Source organism: Lupinus angustifolius, chromosome LG01, assembly GCF_001865875.1.
Source record: "Lupinus angustifolius cultivar Tanjil chromosome LG01, LupAngTanjil_v1.0, whole genome shotgun sequence".
Taxonomy (NCBI): domain Eukaryota; kingdom Viridiplantae; phylum Streptophyta; class Magnoliopsida; order Fabales; family Fabaceae; genus Lupinus; species Lupinus angustifolius.
Genome location: NC_032009.1, coordinates 25,077,450 through 25,099,716, shown reverse-complemented (window position 1 = coordinate 25,099,716; position 22,267 = coordinate 25,077,450). Strand labels below are relative to the sequence as shown.

At 37.8% G+C, this 22,267-nt stretch overlaps 1 protein-coding gene across 3 annotated transcripts; it reads left to right on the top strand.

Annotated features, from left to right (window-relative positions):
- Window positions 843-19,316, top strand: LOC109358205 (COP9 signalosome complex subunit 7-like). Of its 3 annotated transcripts, none has more exons than XM_019602320.1 (9): window positions 843-1,185; window positions 3,086-3,161; window positions 13,533-13,621; window positions 15,060-15,149; window positions 16,076-16,120; window positions 16,236-16,306; window positions 16,799-16,934; window positions 18,392-18,497; window positions 18,932-19,316. In XM_019602320.1, the coding sequence occupies exons 1-8, from the start codon at window positions 1,021-1,023 to the stop codon at window positions 18,461-18,463; spliced, it is 744 nt and encodes a 247-aa protein (XP_019457865.1). In that variant the 5' UTR covers window positions 843-1,020; the 3' UTR covers window positions 18,464-18,497; window positions 18,932-19,316. The 3 variants fall into 3 exon arrangements, with proteins under 3 accessions (XP_019457865.1, XP_019457850.1, XP_019457859.1); XM_019602305.1 differs by having other exon boundaries at window positions 844-1,185; window positions 18,409-18,497; XM_019602314.1 differs by having other exon boundaries at window positions 845-1,185; window positions 18,389-18,497.

The window sequence follows — 22,267 nt, the reverse complement described above, 5'->3', positions numbered from 1 at the left end:
ATCAATCTTGGATGGTTCCACTTGAGATATGAAGGCCATGCTTAGGCAAGCAACATTTACCTTAAGGCGAGTGGTAACTCCCTTACTTATATTGCCAATGATATTTTCAATAAGATGATATTAATACGTTCTCTATTCTTTAGGTAAATCAGAATAAATATGCTCATGTTGTGAAGGTAAAGCACCATCTATTTTCAAATGCTCCATGTTAGTTGTAGTTTCAGAAATGGAGTTTTCTAAGGATAAACTAGGTAAGTCGTCATCATCTATAATGGAATTTTCTTCCATAGAAGAGTTAGTCTCATCAAAAGTTACATGAACGGATTCTACCATGGCTAGAGTTCTCTTATTAAAAATTCTAAAAGTTTTGCTTGTAAGAGAATAGCCTAGGAAAATTTCTTCACTCGCTTTTGCATCAAACTTATATATAGAGGAGAGATCTGTTTACACTCATTTTAAGTTATACTCAATCTTTGTCATTCATTTTTCCTCCTCTTATTTATATATATATATATAACAATTTGATTCTTAAAAACTTTGAAAATTTTAAATTCAAACTCCTATGATATTAACTTGAGTTAAATTAATCTTTCTTATATCAAATTGAACAAATAAATTTGTACTACAAAGAATTATTGAAAAAAGCTTTCTTGACAAGCTTAGATTTATGAGATAAAATGCATCTATTAGAAGTAGAGTTTGATACAATATTAATATATCATCTCACTTTTATATTTAATTATTATTAACTTTTCAAAAAAATAAATATAAATAAATAATTAATAATAAATTATCTTGTCAATAAATATTATATTCTAAATTTGTTGAGGATAAGGGTGGAATATTAGATTGTTGAGGGATCATTGCCAAAATGATGAAGGATCGAAATATATACATTGCTTTTTCGCTAGAACAATGAAGCAGTGCAAATGCAAAAGCCATTTTCCAATCCCAAAACCCTAATCGATTCTTCAAAACCCTAGTTCGCTCCTCTTCTCCATTATTATTCATCCTGAGAAGATGGACATCGAGCAGAAGCAATCGGAAATTATCGATCACTTCGTTAAACAAGCCTCTTCTGCTGCTTCCAACGCTTCCGAAATCGCTTCCGTAATCACCGATGCCACTTCTCACCCTTCACTCTTTGCTTTCTCAGAGATTCTCGCTCTCCCGAATGTTCTTCAGGTTCATTTTTCTCACACTGCATTTAATTTTAAATATTGATTTTTTTAAATTTCAAGATATGTGTATATATTGTTTTGTTTGTATCTAAGGGTGTTGTTTGTTGATTGTGATCGCGGATGTGAGTGTCATTGAATTTCGGGTGCTGTGAAAAATTGAGAAAACATTGCATGTTTGAGGAAAAATGTGACGAGGTTTTATTTTGTTGCCAATTTCATTGTTTTTTCTTTCTGGCCGGGTGCTGTGAAAATTTGAGAAAACATTGCATGTTTGAGGAAAAATGTGATGAGGTTTTATTTTGTTGCCAATTTCATTGTTTTTTCTTCCTGGTACCGGTTGATCAGATGTCGATTACGTGTATCTGCAAAGACACTTTGATGCCGAATTCGCTGAGTAGTGTGAGAGGAGAGTTAAATATGAAAAATGGTTTACATTTTGATTGGGATAATTTTGATCTGGCTGGATTTGTTGGATCGGGCAGAGATACTTCTTCCGAATGATATTTTGGGTGATTCTGCTTTATCACGTGTTGGCTTGTTCATGGGAGGGGCTGTACATGTAAAGACACTCCAATGCTCAACTTAGTGTCATACCTGAGTTGGGTGTATGTATGCTTATCACTTGGCAGCATTCTTGGTGACAGACCCAGAAAATTTAGGTTGTGGGGGCGATACATAAATTAGTATCATAGATTTTCATACATATATTAATTATAAAATGTAAATTGTATACAAAAATTCTATAATAGTAGTATTGTACCATAAAATGAATGAGGTAAAAATTATTGCTTTGTACTTGGCTTTGGAAATGGTATAGATAAAATAAAAGGTTTATAATATTAACCTTTAAATACATTACCTTTTATAATTAATTTTCCATATAAATGAGACAATAAATCTACTAATTAATTTTCAATGTGGTGCTCCTTCACCCTTCCTTGACATGCCCCAATGTGGTGCTCCTTCAACCTTCCTTGACATGCCCCCAATGGGGTGCTCCTTCATCCTTCCTTGACATGCGTCCAATGTGGTGCTCCTTCATCCTTCCCTGAGCGCTCTGCTTATTTATCCCTTCTGTTGTAAAGGCAGAAGGGTTATCGACTTATCGAGGTGCTTTTTGAAAGTTAATTTGATTTGCTTATGGGTCTTGTTGGCCAATATACGCTCTGTTGGGCTATGGGCTGCCTATTCTGTTTAGGACACATTTCATTGTTGTTTTCATGGTTGTGCCAGATTTATCTTTTGCCACTATCTATTTTTATCTGGGTTCTTCCTGTTTTATGTTTAGTTTTTAATTTTTACATTTTGCGGGTGGTCTGTATGATGTATCAAGGGTCTGTTCCTTTATTAAAGGATTGAGTACACTGTTAGAGGACCAAATAGAAAAGTCTTGGTTCAATTCTTATAGGTGAACTTTCATTTGGAAGTCCTGAAAGCCCTTTGTTGAGGTTTGTGGAAAGCCTAACCTGGGAATGGGGGAACCTTCCACCCCCTTTGACTTTTGTCTCAAAAAATAGAAACATAAGTGTTTAGGGCACAAAGTGTAGGTATAGATCAATCATAACATTGTGTGAAGTGAGGCATAATTATTATTATAATACTTTATATGAAAGCATTATTTTGTAAAGCAAAGAAAAAATTGAGGGGAATAATGAAACTGTTCGTGTACTTTGGTGACCTCTAAACCTTTTAACATTTCAAGAGTTATGAGAAATCAAACAAAGCATCACTTTTGATATTTGTCTTCTGCTTGTTAATTATCTGTCATGTTCAGGAGTTACTTTACTTAGACATTTTTTAATCTTAACTGGCACCTTGAATACTAAAACTTTGCTTTTGTCTATTATTTTGAGAATTACTTCCTGCATATCTGTTGTAATTTTTTTACTCGTGTTATTCTGCAGCTTGAAGCAACTGAGAACTCAGTCTACCTTGATATGCTTCGGTTGTTTGCACATGGAACATGGAGTGATTACAAGAGTAAGCCTAAGGATTCAACTTTCTGTTATTTTTCCTGCATTTCTGTCATTTAATAGTGACTCTGTTGACTATGTCCCTATATGATGGGTGGATATTTTCCTGCTATCACTGTTCTAATAGTTTGTTGTTGATAATATCATGGTCATTGTAATAACCATTCACTACCACATTGTGATATCTGCATGGCCAATTATGAATTTTGAATGCAACATCGGATTTCGGATAATTTAGAAATTTATAACGTGTAAAGATGGTTACGTGGAGGACTATGATTGAGAAATGTGAACTGATAAGCATAACCTTTTAGTTGAGGTTTCAAATCTCACCCACCACAAAATACTAACATTTGCCTATAAAAAAAGAAGTTTTAGGAGTATTTTGCAATTTTTTTCTGAAATAAGAAATAATATTAGACTGTTTTTTGTTGTTAGTTAGTTTACAATTTACAGTGACATTATCGCTTTAGGTATTTAATTGATTTACGATTTCTCTGTGTGCTTTTCCCTGTATATTAAATTTATGTTTGTGATACTTTTGGTTAGTTTTCTTGATATTAGTTTGGTAGAGTTCTCTCTAATTTATATTCTGTAGGACCTTTTAGTTTTTAGTATGTATTATAGTGTTTTTAGCTTGGCAGCCGATGGTCCCCCTTTGGCTGCAGCAACATCCACCCTTTATGGTGGATTTTGGCCATCAATCAGTAGGACCTAATTAGTTTCTTTTATATAAGTATAGGGGCTTATTTAAAACTTTTAAGCCATAGGGTCTTACTTGAAAATTCAGTGAAACTGTAGGGAACAAAAGTGCAATTTTACTTTTTATTTATGGTTGCAAACAACCATATCTTTGCTAGTTTTGAACTGACAAGTTGATATATATTGTATTTTGAATTTGCTAGTTTTCAAGATATGTGTGGCATTTTTTTTCACATTGTAAAACAGTGTTTTTAAAGTAAAGCACTTTTTTCCGTATAACCAAGGATATCTCTCACCCTATAGGTAATGAACTAATCCCTTTCAGGGTGTGTGACTGATAAGGCTAAACCCAAGCTTGAGATTAAGCATGTATATAGAAGGGGAAAAAGGAAAGTTTGGTTAATAAATAACAAACTTTCCATTCTGGTGCTTGTAGGGGAATAACCACCCACCTCGTTGTTGTGTTACTTTCGTATGCTCTCAACAAGAAGTATGGCAAGGGACAATGACAGTTGGATGCAAGAAAGGGAAGAAATGCGACAAGAGAGAGAAGAGATGTGTCTAAGGTTGGAGTTGAATAAGGCACGTACCAAGAAGATAGAGGAGTTACTTGCTGCCATAGCCATCAAATTGGGGGTTACACGAGGTGAAAATTCCTTGGGAGAAGGCAGTGAGAATGATGAGGAGATTGATAGCCATAAAATTGGCCAGAGTCATGATAGATGGACGAAACTTGAGATTGATATCTTCATGGATGAGGATGCTTATGGATGGGTGCATAAATTAGAAAGGTACTTCACCCTTAGGGCCATTTCCGAGGCTGAAAAGATGAGAGCTACACTGGTTGCTCTAGAAGGTAAAGCTCTCAGCTGGTACTAATGGTGGGAAGGATGCAATCCATTTCCTACATGAGAAAGTTTCAAGATAGCAGTGGTAAGGCGTTTCCAACCATCAATGGTGCAGAACCCCTTTGAGTTGCTACTGTCATTGAGATGGAAGGGGAGTGTAGATGCTTATGTTGAGGAGTTTGAAAACATGCTAGAGCTTTGAAGGAAACCAATCAAGACTTTGTCAGAGGGGTGTTCCTCAATGGGTTAAAGGAGGAGTAAGGGTGGAAGTAAGGTGATAGAAGCATGAGTGAAGATGTGGGCCTTGAGGTTGGTAAGAAACCCAAGATTTGGAGGGTTTATGAAAGAAGACGTGGCAAAAAGGCTGAGCTGGCAAAAGGGGGTGCAAATTCTGTTATATTACTAGAAGCAGAGGGGAGAGAAAATCATCTGAGTATTCTGTTATAGAGGGAGAAATAGAGAAATGTCTCTATGGATTGATAGATGAGTCTATCAATATTTACCTTGTTTCCATAAGTGTAAACGGTTCTCATTCCATAGAAATATATACAAACAGTTTACCATTTATCTTATACAAATTCTGCTTCTGTTACTATCTGTTGCTGCTGTTGGTATTACTTCACTGTTTTGCTTCTGTGAAATTCCAACAATTGGTCCGACCTGCCGGATCGAAGACGAAGTCGAAAGGGAACACAGTAGATGCCACCGAAGATGTCAGATAGGGTTGAGGCGTTAGAGGAGCAAATGGGGGATGTGCGAATTACTCTACAAACCTTGGTAGCTCAAATGCAAACTCAGAGTTTGGTTCTTGCTGAGTTGAGTCAGCAAATGGGTCGGAGAAATCGCGAAGTTGAGGCTGAAAATTCTTCCGGCGATACGACGAGCGGGGAATCGCGGCTTTCAGGGAAGAAAGTGAAATTACCAGCATTCGAAGGAGAAGACCCTGTAGCGTGGATTACTCGTGCGGAGATCTATTTTGATGTGCAAAACACACCGGAGGAAATGCGTTTGAAATTGGCAAGGGTGAGTATGGAAGGATCCACAATTCATTGGTTTAACTTGCTGCTAGAAACCGAGGATGCCCTTTCGTGGGAGAAGTTGAAGCAAGCCCTCATCGCTCGATATGGAGGGAGGCGGTTAGAAAATCCTTTCGAAGAACTTTCAACTCTTCGTCAATCGGGAAGTGTTGAAGAATTTGTAGAAGCGTTTGAACTGTTGTCTTCTCAGGTGGGACGTTTACCTGAGGAACAATATTTGGGATACTTTATGAGTGGGCTAAGACCCCAGATTCGAAGGAGGATTCGTACGTTAAATCCCAAAAACAGAATGGAAATGATGCGGATGGCAAAAGACATTGAGGATGAGTTGAGGGAGGAAGATGATGAAGAGGAAAGGGGCCTAGGCAAAAAGAAATTTGTGGGCCGAAATGAATGGAATGGGCCCAATTCGTTTAACAAGGGTGGAGGAGTGGCTCAAACCCAGAAAACCCGTTTCTCCCAATCGGGTTGGAGCAACCCGATTTCTTCCAGAATGGGTTCCACGAACCCGACTCCTTCTTCTTCTCTTTCGATCACGTCAACGGCAAGGAAAGGTGAGACAGACCGTCGGAATTCCGCCATGGATCGATGGAAGGGCACCAAGAGCCTCTCTTATGAAGAAGTGATGGAGAGAAGGGCAAAAGGACTTTGTTTCAAATGTGGAGGTAAGTATCACCCAACACAACACAAATGCCCTGAACGTTCTCTTCGGGTACTCATCTTGGGTGAGGGAGAAAGTGGGGAGATTATCGCTATTGAAACCAGCGTTACCGATGAAGACGAAGAGATTGAGGTAGAATGCAAAGTAATGGGTGTGATGGGGAGTATGGGTGAATGCCATACTATGAAACTCGAAGGCCAACTTGCAGGAATCGACGTGATGGTGCTTATTGACAGTGGGGCTAGTCACAATTTTATTTCTCCCGCAATCACTACTGCATTAGGGCTTCAGATTACTCCAATGACAGCTAAGAACATCAAGCTTGGGGATGGCCATAAAATTCTCTCTAAGGGAATGTGCAAAGGACTCCGAATCAGATTGGGACATCAAATATTTGAAGTCAATGCATTAGTGTTGGAGTTAGGTGGATTGGATGTGGTTTTGGGGGTGTCATGGTTGAGTACATTGGGGAAAGTAGTGATGGATTGGAAAAGACTCACTATGCAGTTTTGGTATGAGGGTAAATTGGTGAAATTGCAGAGTCAAGATAGTCACACCGAGAAGCATGGGTTTTTGAATTCATTCCTTGAAGGGGGTGCAATTAACAAGGATTGGTGGTGGGCACCAAGGACGCTGGACAGCAGTATGTTTGTTGGTGAAGACGAGTGCGGTGAACAAACAGGGGTCACTTGGCTGTTGCAACAATTTCCCACAGTATTTTGTGAATACATTAGTTTACCTCCAGAGAGAGAACAAGTGCATTACATTCAGCTTGTAGCAGGCACGGGTCCAGTCAATGTCAGACCGTATAAATATCCACATCACCAGAAGGATGAGATCGAAAGACAGGTTCAGGAGTTACTAGATGCAGGGGTTATTCGACCAAGCATGAGTTCTTTCTCTAGCCCGATGATTTTAGTTAAAAAGAAGGATGGCTCTTGGCGTATGTGTGTTGATTATAGGGCTCTGAACAAAGCCACTATTCCAGATAAGTACCCTATTCCGGTTGTGGATGAATTATTGGATGAATTGTTTGGGTCAACTATTTTTTCTAAGATTGACTTGAGATCAGGATATCATCAGATTCGTGTTCATCAGGCGGACATACATAAGACAGCTTTTCGTACACATAATGGGCATTATGAATACTTGGTCATGCCATTTGGGTTGATGAATGTCCCGGCTACCTTCCAGGCCACTATGAATGGTGTGTTTAGACCATTCCTCCGGAGTTTCGTATTGGTGTTTTTTGATGACATCCTGGTTTACAGCAAGAACAAAGAGGAGCATGTGGACCATTTAAGCCAAGTGTTGAGAGTGTTACAGGAACACTGTTTTATTGCTAATAAAGCTAAATGTAAATTTGGGTGCAAAAGTGTTGATTATCTGGGTCACGTGATTTCTGGTAGTGGAGTAGCCGTGGATCCAGAAAAGGTGAAGTGTGTGATAGAATGGCCAGAACCCAAGACAGTAAAGGGAGTTCGTGGGTTTCTCGGTCTCACGGGGTACTATAGAAAGTTCATTCGTGACTATGGGAAAATTGCCAAACCTCTCACCGAGCTGACAAAGAAGAACAATTTTGTCTGGGGTTCTTCTGCCGTGCAAGCCTTCAACACGTTGAAGACTTTGATGACGACTGCCCCTGTTTTACTGTTACCGGATTTTACATTGCCGTTTGAGGTGGAGTGTGATGCAGCAGGGAGGGGTCTGGGTGCTGTACTGATGCAACAAAAAAGACCCATTGCTTACTTCAGCAAAGCATTGTCGGCAGGTAACTTGGCGAAGTCAGTGTATGAGAAAGAATTGATGGCCCTAGTTCTTGCTATCCAGCATTGGAGACATTACTTGGGCAGACCTTTTGTAGTTTACACAGATCACAAAAGTCTTAAATATTTTCTGCAACAACTAGTTTCTTCACCAGATCAACAGTGTTGGTTGGCAAAGCTTTTGGGATACCAGTTTAAGGTCAAATATAAACTAGGGCCAGAGAATAAAGCTGCTGATGTGTTGTCCAGGTGTTATGATGAGGTAGAATTGGCGGCTATGGTCTCTTACCCCACTTGGATTGATGCAGCAAAATTGATAGAAGAAGTCCGAAGTGATGCTGCCATACAAAACTTAATAGAGGAGCTGAAAGTTGACCCGTTGGTAAAAAAAGGGTACACGGTTCAACAGGGTACCTTGTTCTATCAAGGACGTTTGGTCATATCTCCTAAATCTTCGGTTATTCCGTTGCTTTTGAAAGAGTTTCATGCCACACCTATGGGGGGCCATTCGGGTTTTCTTCGAACCTATAGGAGGATTGCTGCAAATCTATATTGGCCCGGGATGCAAAGGGTGATTCGTGATTATGTACGAGTGTGCGATATTTGCCAAAGACAAAAATATGCGGCTACTACTCCTGGAGGGTTACTTCAACCGCTTCCGATCCCTAATGCCATATGGGAGGATATTTCCTTAGACTTTATTACAGGTCTTCCGAAATCTAAGGGGTTTGATGCAGTGTTGGTAGTGGTGGATAGACTCTCGAAATACAGTCATTTCTTATTGTTAAAACATCCGTATACAGCAAAAACGGTGGCGGAATTATTTGTCAAGGAAATAGTGAGGCTACACGGCATTCCTATGACATTGATTAGTGATAGAGAACCTTTATTTGTTAGCCATTTCTGGATGGAACTCTTCAAGATGCAGGGCACACAGTTGAAAATGAGTTCTGCTTATCATCCCGAGACAGATGGTCAAACGGAAGTGATTAACAGGTGTTTGGAAGGCTATCTCCGTTGTTTTGCTTCGGATCAACCCAAGACTTGGTCACATTGGATTCCGTGGACAGAATTTTGGTATAATACCACATTTCATGTTTCTATTGGCAAGACTCCTTTTGAAGTGGTGTATGGTAGGCCTCCACCTACTATTCTACGGTTCTTAAGCAATGAAACCAAAGTGGCAGCAGTGGCTTTGGAATTAGGTGAACGTGATGAAGCGTTGGGCCAATTAAAAGTGCATTTGCTACGGGCTCAACAACAAATGACCAAGTATGCCAATAAGAAACGACGTAATGTGCAGTTTGAGGTGGGAGATTGGGTTTTTCTGAAATTACGACCTCACCGTCAACAGTCCGTGATGAGATGCATCAACCAAAAGCTAGCCGCCAAGTTTTATGGCCCATTTCAGATCCTGGCCAAGCGTGGAGAGGTCGCCTATAAGTTGCACTTACCAGACCATTCGAAGATACACCCTGTTTTCCATGTCTCTCTTCTTAAGAAGGCCATTGGCGATTATCAGGTACATGGTGATCTTCCTACGGAGTTGGATGTTGATCCAAGTAATGATGTGTATCCCGAGAAGGTTATTGGGACACGATGGGTTATACATGAGGGAGTTTCAATTCCTCAGAGCCTCATTCAATGGAAGACAAATCGGTTGAGGATGTGACTTGGGAGAATAATGATGTCTTACAAGGTCAATTTCCAGATTTTAGCCTTGAGGACAAGGCTGATTTTCAGAAGGGAGCAATTGATAGAAGCATGAGTGAAGATGTGGGCCTTGAGGTTGGTAAGAAACCCAAGATTTGGAGGGTTTATGAAAGAAGACGTGGCAAAAAGGCTGAGCTGGCAAAAGGGGGTGCAAATTCTGTTATATTACAGGGGAGAGAAAATCATCTGAGTATTCTGTTATAGAGGGAGAAATAGAGAAATGTCTCTATGGATTGATAGATGAGTCTATCAATATTTACCTTGTTTCCATAAGTGTAAACGGTTCTCATTCCATAGAAATATATACAAACAGTTTACCATTTATCTTATACAAATTCTGCTTCTGTTACTATCTGTTGCTGCTGTTGGTATTACTTCACTGTTTTGCTTCTGTGAAATTCCAACATAAGGCTGTATAAACTGGAGACACTGCTAGAGGTGATCCAAAAGGCTATACTCATTGAATAGAAGAATGTTGTGGTGAGCAAGAGGTCTAAAATGGGTTATGCAAGAGCTCCTGGATCAATTCGTAGCAACACTTATAGCAGGGTAGTAACATTGGATTCTTCTTCAACTAGTAGCAGTAGGAGGGAAGGATCATCTATGGGAAGTGTAGCTGGAATGCCCAGAACTACTCAAGAGGTTGACAACTCTAAAACCATGGGGGAATATAGAAGGTTAACCAATGTTGAGATGAAGGAGAAAAGAGAAATGGGTTTATGCCTTAGGTGTAAGAACAAACAATTGAGGATGCTTCTACTGGCTGAAGAAGATGAATATGGGGGTGAAGTAGGGGCAAAAGTTGAACATTTCAACTCCCTACAACTGTCTTTGTATTCCATGAAAGGGCTCACTTCCACCAAATCTTGGAAGATAAGGGGTACACTTGGTGAGAGACTAGTAGTAATCATGATTGATTGATTGTGGGGCTTCACACAATTTTATCTCAAGGGACTTGGTGAATAATTTGCAATTGAAGGTGGAGGAGACTAAGGCTTATGTGGTGGAGGTGGGAGATGGGCACCACATTCAATGGCAAGGGAAATGTTCACAACTCGGACTTTATATGCAACAATTAGAGGTAATCCAAGACTTCTATTTGTTTGCTTTGAGAGGTGTGGATGTGGTCTTGGGATTGAAACTGCTACCAAGCTTAGGAGAAGTGATAGTTGATTTTGGAAAAATAATGTTATCTATTAAGAAGGATGATTCAGTAATCACTATAATAGGGGATCCTGCTTTAACCAAGGTAGAACTTCCTTTGGGAGCTTTTATGCAAGTGCTTTTGGAGGAAGGGAAGGGCATGCTGTTTCAGTATGACATCCACATGGTAGTTAAAATCGCATGTCGGCACGTGAGATCGGACGTTTTTACGTGTTCCGGCGGCGCAATCGTGCTCGATCCCAAAAACGTGTTCGAGTGGAGGTGAAATCGTGAAAACGTCGGGTAGGATCGTGGAATCGGTGGAATCGGCGCTTCCACCGTTCCTAGGTGCAGAGGTTCAAAGGTTTGGGCCGCTTATGTATTATGCTATCTTTATGGTAACCAATGAAGAAGTGGAGACTTGGAATCAAGAATTGCAACTGGACCCTAAATGGAGGAAAGTTATGCAAGATTTTGTTGTTTCTCCTACTACTCACCCAGGTTGAGTTGAAGAAGGGGGTATTGTACTATAAAGATAGGTTGGTCTTGTCTCAAACTTCCAATATGATCCCTATCATCCTCTCTGAATGCCATGAAACTCCTGTAGGGGGCCACTCATGATATTTCTGGATCTATAAAAAAATTGCTAGTTTTTTGTTATGGGAAGGCATGAAGTTGGACATCAAGGCCTTTATAGAGAGTTGTGACATATGCTAGAGGAACAAGTACTCCACCCTAGCACCTGCAGGATTGTTGCAACCACTACCATCCCTCAACAAGTTTCGATGGACATCTCCATAAATTTCATAGGAGGGCTTCCTATAGTAAAGGGAAAGGATGCTATCTATGTAGTGGTGGATAGGCTTTCAAAGTATACACATTTCTTTGCCTTAGGACATCCTCATTCAGCAAAGGATGTGGCTCCAGTGTTCTTGAAGGAGGGAGTCAAATTACATGGGTTCCCTACATCTGTAGTTTCAGATAGAGATCCTCTATTTTTGAGCCATTTTTGGAAGGAGTTGTTTAAAATGGCTAGGATTCAGTTGAAGTTAAGCACCTCCTACCATCCACAAACAGATGGCCAAACTGAGGTGGTCAACAGGTGTCTGGAAACCTACCTTAGGTGTTTTGTGGGACCTAGACCTAAATAGTGGTTGGAGTTGTTATGTTGCATAGAGTTTTTGTTCAACTCTAACTACAACAGTTCAGTTGAGATGACCCCTTTTAGAGCCTTATATGGCAGGGAACCCCTGTGTTGTTGAGAGCAGGGACTATACCCTCTAAGGTGGAAGAGGTGGAAGAGGTGGAAGAGGTAAACAAATTGTTTACTTAAGAGAGATGGAATTTTAGAAGAATTAAAGGACAATATGGCCAAGGCACAAAATCTGATGAAGCAGTATGCTGATAAACACAGGAGGTTAGTGGAGTTTGAAGTGGGTGACTAGGTATTCCTCAAGTTGCAGCCATACAAGTTGAAGCAGTATTCCTCAAGTTGCAGCCATACAAGTTGAAATCATTAGCTGCCAGACCCTATGCTAAATTAGCTCCAAGGTATTATGGTCCTTATCGGGTGACTAAGAGGGTAGGGACTGTGGCTTATCAATTGGATTTGCCTGCTCATGCTCAAATTCATCCAGTCCTTCGTGTATCCTTGTTGAAGAAGGCTCTTAAACCCCATCAGCAACCTCAACCTCTACCACCTATGTTGAATGAGGAGTTGGAACATCATTGACAGTAGGAAGGATGGTCAAGGTAGTTTGGAGGTGTTGGTTAAATGTCAGAATCTTCCTAATCATGATTGCACTTGGGAGTTGGCAACAACCTTACAAGATAGATTCCCTCACTTTCAACTTGAGGACAAGTTAAATTTTGTAAGGGGGGTATTGATAATGCCAAATCCAAGCCTGAGATTAAGCATGTATATAGAAGGGGAAAAGGAAAGTTTGGTTAATAAGTAACAAACTTTCCACAAATACCCTTGGGTAGTTAAGTTGGTTAGGCAACCTATAATTAGAAAGTAAGGCTTAGGAGTAGTTAGTTAGTTGGAAAATCAAGTTCTGATTGTGGATTCAGAGGGATTAGGGTCGTGGGATCCTAAATTGTACTTTTCATTACTTGTAATTGACATTTTCTCTCCGATAATACAATTTCTATAGAACCCTACCATGAATCAACCTGATTCTGGTTTAGGGGCATTTCCATTCAATTCTTTAATTCTTTCTTAGTGGATACCAATGTTTATCAGTGACTGCCTCTCTCAACAAGTGTCACTGACAGGAATCTAACTTTTGACCTTTTTGCTTATTTGGGGATCCAGTGGAGTCTTACATCACTAGACCAACGCCTTGTTGGTTTTAAAGTAAAGAACTTGTTAAGTAGTAATAGAGGAAGTTTTGTACAAAGAGCTTCATTTCATAATTTGTTAATTTTGCTTTATGTGTGTTCTTACTAGTTATAGGTGATAGTAATAATATAATGATGCTAGTTAAAAAATTAAGTGGCTTACAGGTAATGCTGGTAGTCTTCCACAATTGGTACCTGAGCAGATCCTCAAACTAAAGCAACTTACAGTTCTTACTATGGCTGATACATACAAGGTATTACACATTAAATCCACAGTTATTGGCTGTCTTGTTTTGCTTGACTTGGTGATTAAGGGTGGTCACTGATTTGCTCACTCCAGTCCAACCATTTGCTTGTGTCCTTTATTGGCTTAAAGTTATGTTATAAATGGAAGTTCATTTTTATTTCTTAAGTTGATGTGTCTACTTAATCATAGTTGTTTTCTCTGCTAATATTAATAACTTTTTTCAAAAGGGGAAATATTGATGCCTTTTCTCTGTTGTTTCAAGCAACCATATCCAACCTGTTGAGGGATGTGCAGCATTGAAGCATTCTTACTTCTTAGGTACTGTTTGGTAGATGGCCTAGAAGCCTAGAACTGGACGGAATGAATAGAACAAGGCAGAACAGGAATCTCTTTGGTTTCACTTTGGTTTCACTTCTTTCAGTGGAATGGAACCAAAATATTCTTCTTTTAATCTCATGCTTTTCCAAAAATAGGGAATCCAACCTATGGACTTTCATTTCAGTTTGTTCAGTCAATTTTCCAGGAAAACATCCTCTCATTGAAACTAGTATGGAGTGTCACATTTTGGCTCTCAACAGAGTGCATCCTCCTCTTCCACCCTCGCCCTATGATTTGTCCCTTGATTGCTTCCAAGTTCCACTGTGAGGCAGATCTGTTATCATGCATAACTGCTCTTCCTGAGCCTCCTCTCAAGTCTTCATCCTTCTTTCTTGCTTTTCTCTCCATCATTCAATCCCCTCTAGATTGCTTCTATTCTTGCCTCCATGCATGTACTCGCTATTGACAGTTCTCAAGAATGGAGCTTTGAATCCTGTTGATAAAAACAGGATCAAGTATGTAAAACAGAACTAAGACAAATAAAGGACAACCCAAGAAATCCAAAAAGCCTAATTCTTTCCCAACCATTTCCTTACCAGCCCTACTCTCTACTACTCCCCGTTTTTGTGTTGTAAAATAATCCTTCAAAGAAATTCAAGAAGCCTACCTCTTTCCCAACCATTTCCTTACCAATCCTTCTCTCTGATATTCCTCATTTTTATATTTCCGTGTCTTAATATAACTCCCATCTCCCCCAATTCCCCCTTTAGTGGCAATCACTGGCTTTGATGAACATTTTCTTGTCTGATTCATTGTTTTTAGTCTTCGTTGCAGGATGGATTAATGGATATCTTATCTTCCCCTTAGTCCTTTGGTAAAATTTCTTTATATTAAAGAAGGAAGACACTCTTCCATACAACATACCTTTTGATTTTGTATAGTATTGTTCGTGCAATCCATCATTATAAATTGTGCTTTCCTTTTCTATGTACTTTTGTACAACAAAGTCTGGTTGATTTATATTCGGAAGTTACTTTGTTCTGTTTTACTATTTGAGTGTTTTCCCTTGTCTTTTGACTTGTGCAAATAATTTTTACAAATTCTTACTTGTTAATTTTGTTTCCCAGGTACTACCCTATGACCAACTGATGCAAGAGTTAGATGTGACAAATGTTCGTGAACTTGAAGATTTTCTGATTAATGAGTGCATGTATGCGGTAGGAATCTTTCCCTTCAATATAGTATATTGCTTCTCAAACTTCGCTTAATTAGTGGAACATACATTCACAATTTCATACTATCATTGTAGTTATTTTTATTGTTGTTTTTATGCTAATATTTTATCGGAAAAATATCCTATTAAGGATAAAGGGAAAAGAACAATAAGAGGGGATAAGACATCTCCCTATGATGCATGCCAATCCCTCTACACATGTTTAACGAAGACATCTGCCAATAGAAGTTAAGATCTTCCATGTTCGTTGTTTAAGCATTACACCATCAGACATTGCTTTAAAAATCTTCTCCCCAACTCTTCTCCTTCATCAGACTGCTCAGCCCTCTCAAGTCTCAACTCAAGAGCTTCATTAACAAACTTTGTCACCTTCCTACCAACCTTATCCTCATAATATTAGACACCATACGATATATTTTTTCTCAACAATTTCTTCTTTCATTCATAACATGATGGAGATTGCAATAAGGAACTAGACAGACCCTTAGGATTGACCATCTTGCCCCCAATTCTTGAATCAGATTCAGATGATAAAAACTCAAACTATCCTTTACATCCTCTGAAGAACAATCAGCTTTGGGGATTTCCTTAAACATGTCCATTTAAACATTATCCAAATAATTTGAAGTGTTTGACACTAGAATGGGAAGTTAACCCTTTCTTGAACGAGGCCCTTACATAAAGGACTAATATGAAACAAAGAAAAGCTACAAGTCCAAGTTTAAAAATAAAATAAAAACAGTGAATGGGTCAGCCTATTTTGTCTTAGTTATAATGATATGCATTATGGATATGGAATGAATTTTAGATGATAGATATATTTGTCAGTACTTCATGCTATTTATTGTATTTATCTAGTGGCTTTATGATCTTATCTTTCTATTTGTCCTTTTCTCCTGCTCTCCCCAGGGAATTGTCAGAGGGAAGCTGGATCAGTTGCAGCGATGCTTTGAGGTCTCAGCTGATCATCATCTCTGTTATTGTCAAGATTGAACTTTTGATACCTTCGTATTTTTTATTTAACGAGCCCTTTATTAGGAAATTAGTTGAGCTTTGAGGGTGATTTCAGGTCCAATTTGCAGCAGGGAGAGACTTGAGGCCTGCTCAACTGGGAAACATGATACATACACTCTCTAACTGGTAATCTGTTATTTTCATTTTTCAAGCAGGGCATGAATAAGTTCTAGTATTATGTGTGATTAGTAAGCCAATTACCTATATCTGCAAAATAATGTTTAAATTTGCTTGTCTGACTATAAACCATGGCTAGTGAGTGATACCGAAACAGAAGTTATATCAGCGTAAAGTCATGATTTCGTTGATTCATTACTTCAGAACTCTGAATTGTGGATTATGCCCCTTCTCTAAACAGCTTATATTTTAGTCTGTTCAACATCCAAGTTCAGTTACAGTTGGATTAAACTTCCAGCTAAAGATGGCACAATTTCGTATTAAAGTAGAAAGCCATTAAGTTGTAGACTTTTGTTTTGAAACTCTGTTAGCCCTTTTTCTTCTTTGTTTCAGAACATAAATTTATTTGTCTATATTATGCTAATTTTTGGGATGGGATGCTGCAATGTGTGTAGTTTCTTCAAATATTATTGAAGTTTAATTTATGACTGGTAAACATAGGTTATCGACATCAGAAAATCTGCTTGTTACAATTCAAGAGAAGATAAAATGGGCTGATTCAATGGGTGAAATTGACAAGAAGCACAGGCAGGACGTGGAAGAGAAAGTGGAAGAAGTAAAGAAGACCCTTTTCAAGGTCGGTTGAATTTATTTTTAGGCCTTTTTTATGACATCATTTTTCTCTTTAAATTTTGTGAAAAATATCCCATAAAAGGCTAGTTTGTAATTATGATCTTGTACACAATTTTCCCTTTATGTGGGTCTCTTTATCAAGGTGATGTTTTCGGTAAAGGGTTAGTACTGAATATGTAGAAGTTTTTATTTATCCTCTTTGTATCTGTGTGTTCTGTAGCTGGATGTCTGATGAAAGCTGGAATTCTCATGCTGGCATCATCTACCAACTTAAAATAAATGATACTAATTGTCATCTTAAAATGATTAAAATCTATCTGAGCCTTTGAATATCTGTGCAAGGTTTCACATTCACCCTCCAAACTTTGTCCTGCCATTTTGTACGCTCAAGAACTATGTTTTGACATGTTCTTGTCTCCGAGCCTGTAAATCACAATTTTGTCATGGCAACAACTGAACCCTTCTATGCCACCAAAGTTTACTGTTATGGCCCAAAGTTATCTAACTACTCTCTAGAAAAACTTCTATAAACAGTTTCTGAATAGCTTCCCTGCGTCAATTTGTGTCAAACAGGAAACTAGTTGTCAAACCATTCAAGTGACACACATTGACATCCATTTCTTACTTTATATATCCCAGTTATATTCTGATACTGTCTTAGAAGCTATGCCTGTGCAATCATGCTACAATTGTTCTATTATTGCTGATTGTCTCCATATATTTGGGGCATTTGTCTGCGGGCTTGGTATGTGGCAAAGCCTATCCTTGAATGAAACCAATCATTATCTGTCATAATTTTGTTAGTCTGAGGAAAAAAAGTCACTCCAAATCATTCTATTATCTAAAAACCAGTAGAAACGTTAGTTTGTATATTAGACTCGGTAAGTGAATTTGAATTCTGAAGCTAGGACTGTATTTATTTAAAAAATGTGTATTAAACCATAGTAGAATGTCCCAATTTTGAGAAAACTGTATCAATCTGATGATTTTATTTAGTTTGGTTGTGTTTGATCAGTTCATAAGACCCTCTAACTACTTGTAATTAGATATATGGGACGGGGGAGTTTGGCTACTGAAAGACTTTTATGAGAAAAAGCCATGTACTTTTATTACCGAGAGAAACAAAGTATATTCGAAAAAGTAGTTGATAAAGTTAAGTATGCACAATCTATTCCATAAAAGCCTATCATATCTCTGTATTAAGTAATAACTTTACATTGAGGCCCACTTGTGCTGCAATAACAGCCCAACTTATTCTATCTGTCAAATTTTACTGTTATTTTTAGCCATATATAGCTGCATTATGCAGCTTTTAACTTCGATGCTGTTGGCTATCCTATTTAAGGATTTGGAGTTTTATAGGGTAGCAGAAGTTTCAGTCTTGTTTATGCACATATAATTGCTTGTTCTATATTGTTGGGATATATTAGTCGACGTGTCTTACTTACTTCGTGGCAGAAGTTACACACTGTAAGCAGGCAGACATCGACTTCAGGAGCCATGAGGAGATCTGCTCTGAATCTGGTGGAGTGATGGACTATGAAGAAGATCGAGTCCGACCAAAGAGGTAATTTGAGACTACTTTTTGTATATCGAAGTCAAGTGTTTGATAAATTGTCTTGACAAACAGTTAACCAGCCATGAAATCACCGTTGGTTTTGATTCCAGAATGGCCAATCATCATCAATAGATCAAGCTGGTTTATCTTTAATATTGCAGTTATTTTTGTATAAATAATTTGGAGACTTGAATGTCCAGATACTATATTCATCATTAGTGAGTTCCCTTTTCTCTCTCACGGCCTTTGGATCCGAAACTTGTATGTCATAACTATAGTCTATCAACTGAAACCAACATTGGATATGTTTTGTAGAGGAAGCTTGTTTATAAATTTGTTCCATGGCATCTATTGCAATCTAGAATATGATTATGATGTGCATTTGATCTAGATAATTGATTTTTCCCTTGTATTTAAAGTCTTATGTCTTGGAGAATTTGCAGGAGACGGCATCCAATACATTGAAGATTATAGTGGATAAAGCCGCTCATCGGATGGGTGTTTTAGTAGCTTTCGGGACTTTTTCTTTTCATGGCATCATCAAGAATGTAGGATTTCTGCTGTACCACTTCAATATTGCATTTGTCTCTCATCATAAAGTGAGATAGGATCATGAAGGGGTAAAAAAGACGGATTGTGTTTTGATAATTGATAGTATTTCTTGAACCATTGATAATCCTAGAGTTGGCAAGAACAAATTGAGATGGTAGTGCGGCTTTATTTGTTTATCTATTTCTAGGTAGCTAAAGAATATATGATGCCTTTCTTACATTACCATACTTTATTATGAAACTATATATATTCCAAAAATTAGATATATAGCTCACAGGTCTGATGGCCTGGATTGTTGTAAAATTATAGCTGTTGTGTGATTACTACATGTGCTGTTAGAATAAGTTGTTGATGTTCTTGGTAAAATATTGTTTGTTCTTTCTTTGGAATTGTTCTAGGGTTATATGGCTTATAATGCATATATATTTGGGGTAGCAATACGGGCCAATTCGGCCCGTCAAAATATGGGCTGGCTTGACTTGACCCTTATTACTGAAAGGGCTCAAAATGCCAGCCCAACTCGTATTTGTTAAGGCTAGTAGGCTGGTGGGCTGCCTTGTTTTTTCTTCAAAACGCACATTTATAACCAACTCAATTATAATTTCGAAAATAAATAATTATCACGCTTCATAAATGTCTTTTAAAACAAAAAATTATAAACCAAAATCTACAATTTCACAATAACATATCTTCTTAGTTTAAAACTTGTAATTTATAAACAAGTCAATATAGTCTTAAACTTTTAGACTCCTATTTACAATAAAGCTTCTAACTCTTAAGTTTTAAACATTAGATGTTTTCTTGGAAGAAAATGACTCAATTTTTTTACTACTCAACCATTAATGTCATTCAAATCTTTTTCTTCATAATCTATGTTCGTTAGAACAAATAAATGATAATTACATTCTTGATCCCAAGTTGATGAAATTTTCATAGGCACATTCTTGTTGATGAAATTTAATGCATTTAAAAGATACTTATATTCTTGATCCTTAGTTTAATTATATTCTTGATCCCGAGTTGATGAAATTTTCATAGGCACATTTTTGTTGATGAAATTTAATGCATTTAAATGATACTTATATTCTTGATCCTTAGTTTAAAAACAAAATGAAAAACATTAGAACAAATAATTTGATCTTGGATTGTCATGAAGAGGTACTACATACAATCATCTCCGGCTCCACATGCCTTGTTGGAAATGAAACTTTAATGAAAACGGTTGTGTGAGATGGAACATGATCTATCTCTCTAGTATGATGTTCCTATTTGACAAAAAAGATACACATTTATGAAAGTCGGATTGAAGTCTTAATACTAGAATTTACTAAGCATGGTACTAAATATGTGCCACATCTAATATTTAAAAATGTTCATAACAGAAGTGATGATAACACATCTCAATCCTTGACAACAACTCGTATAGTTAAGCAAAAGTACATATTTTATCTACTGACCACAAACATATATTTCTCTTACAGAAATTCATAGATAACATTGAGAACCAAGGTTAGGGGTGACAATATGGGCCAGCCCAACCCAACCCACCTTTGGTCCGCCAAAATATGGGCTGACCCGACCCGACCCTTATTACTAAAAGGGCTCAAATCCGCACCCAACCTACTAAAAATGTCAATCCAAATGGGCTGGCCCGTCGGGCCAAGCCCAAATTGCCATCCCTAACATATATGGATAGATTTGCAAAAATTAGAGTTGAAATGTATTGATATAGGGTGTCTCTAGTGTCTTTGTTCAATAAGTAGTGTTTATCAAAACCTATTCCTATTTTATGTATCGTACCTCAAGGTGAGAGCCTCGTGTATTGAATTGTCTTTTCTCTTAGGATTGGCTAATCATTACATGTGACACTGAAGTTGTTTGTTTCCCAGTACTACCTCGATGACTAAAGTAGTTGCCAATGTAAAAATTCTTCAATCAACTTTGAGATCAACTGAAGTGGCACATTGTAAGTTCAATAAGACCTCCAAAACAAATGGGGTATTACTGATATCTCAAATTGTGTATCACTTCATGGCACTTACTATAATTAGTTGAAAAAATGTATTTAAGTTAAAACTTTATTGATTAAATATGTTTTTCACTGATTATGACAGATGACACATGAAGGGGTAGATTTAGTGGGAAGCACATCTTTTGTCTCATATTGTGTCACTTCATGTGCCATCAATTATGATTGGTTGAAAAAAAATATTTAAGTTAAAATTTTAATTATTAAGTATTTTTCTGATCAATTACATCTCATGACACATAGAGTTATATAATATTGTGGGACAGATGATGTGATCCCGATTTAATGGAACTGCAAATGTGTTCCAAAAAATATACCTATTACTCATAATTAGACAGATGATAATGCTTTAGTGTCTCATGCAATATTGCTGCTGAATCTAGGAAGCAATACTGCTACTGTGGGTACATGTATAAAGCTAGGTTGATCACAGTAAAATTAAGTTTGGTAATTCTTTTACACCCTTTGGAAGAGGTGAGTTTGAGAGCACAAAAAGAAGAGAGGGAATGGATAGAGATTCTCCCTCCTTTGGTTGAGGAGATAAATAGAGAAGAAAGAGAAAAAACCAGTGGGTGCCACATTCATTTATTACTAACACTTATGACAAATTTACACCTGTAACGCCCCGAAAAATACTCTTTATTTATTACGCGGAAAAGTGAGTAAGTTTTTTTTTTGAATTGTTGATATAAAATTGTTTCCTTTTAAAAACCTTTCTTTTCCGGGACATCACTTTAAGTAACATATAACGCGGAAATCAGAACCGGTTACCTAACGGTAACTGAAATGATACAACATTTCCTGAATATACATCTTCATAGATATAAAAGATCATAAGTACTTAATATACATATTCAACAAGAAAGGGCGGAAATATTAATCATCGCCAAAAGACACTAAACAAAGACATGAACAAACTGAAGCCGTCAGTGTTTCAAAAGTCACAAAATGATAAGCAACTCCTAGTGGCTAACTCCAAAGCTAGGGTACTGCCTCTCCTCAATTCCGCACGCCCCCTACTGAAACATCACGGACGGGTTGCTCCAAATCCGAGCAAAGTTGTCTATCTGACGAGCACACGTCCGAAAAGCAAGCAATAGAAAAGAAGAGAAATAGAGAGAGTAAGACATCTAATGAATATAATTCATTGACGGCGTGGACTTACTCAGAATATTACACTCATATATGAAAAGCAGTT

Coding starts and splice junctions, on each gene's coding strand:
- LOC109358205 (XM_019602305.1), top strand. CDS start 1,021: ATGGACATCGAGCAGAAGCAATCGGAAATTATCGATCACTTCGTTAAA. Junction 3,162..13,532: donor AACATGGAGTGATTACAAGA/GTAAGCCTAAGG, acceptor AGTGGCTTACAG/GTAATGCTGGTAGTCTTCCA. Junction 16,935..18,408: donor TAAAGAAGACCCTTTTCAAG/GTCGGTTGAATT, acceptor CACTGTAAGCAG/GCAGACATCGACTTCAGGAG.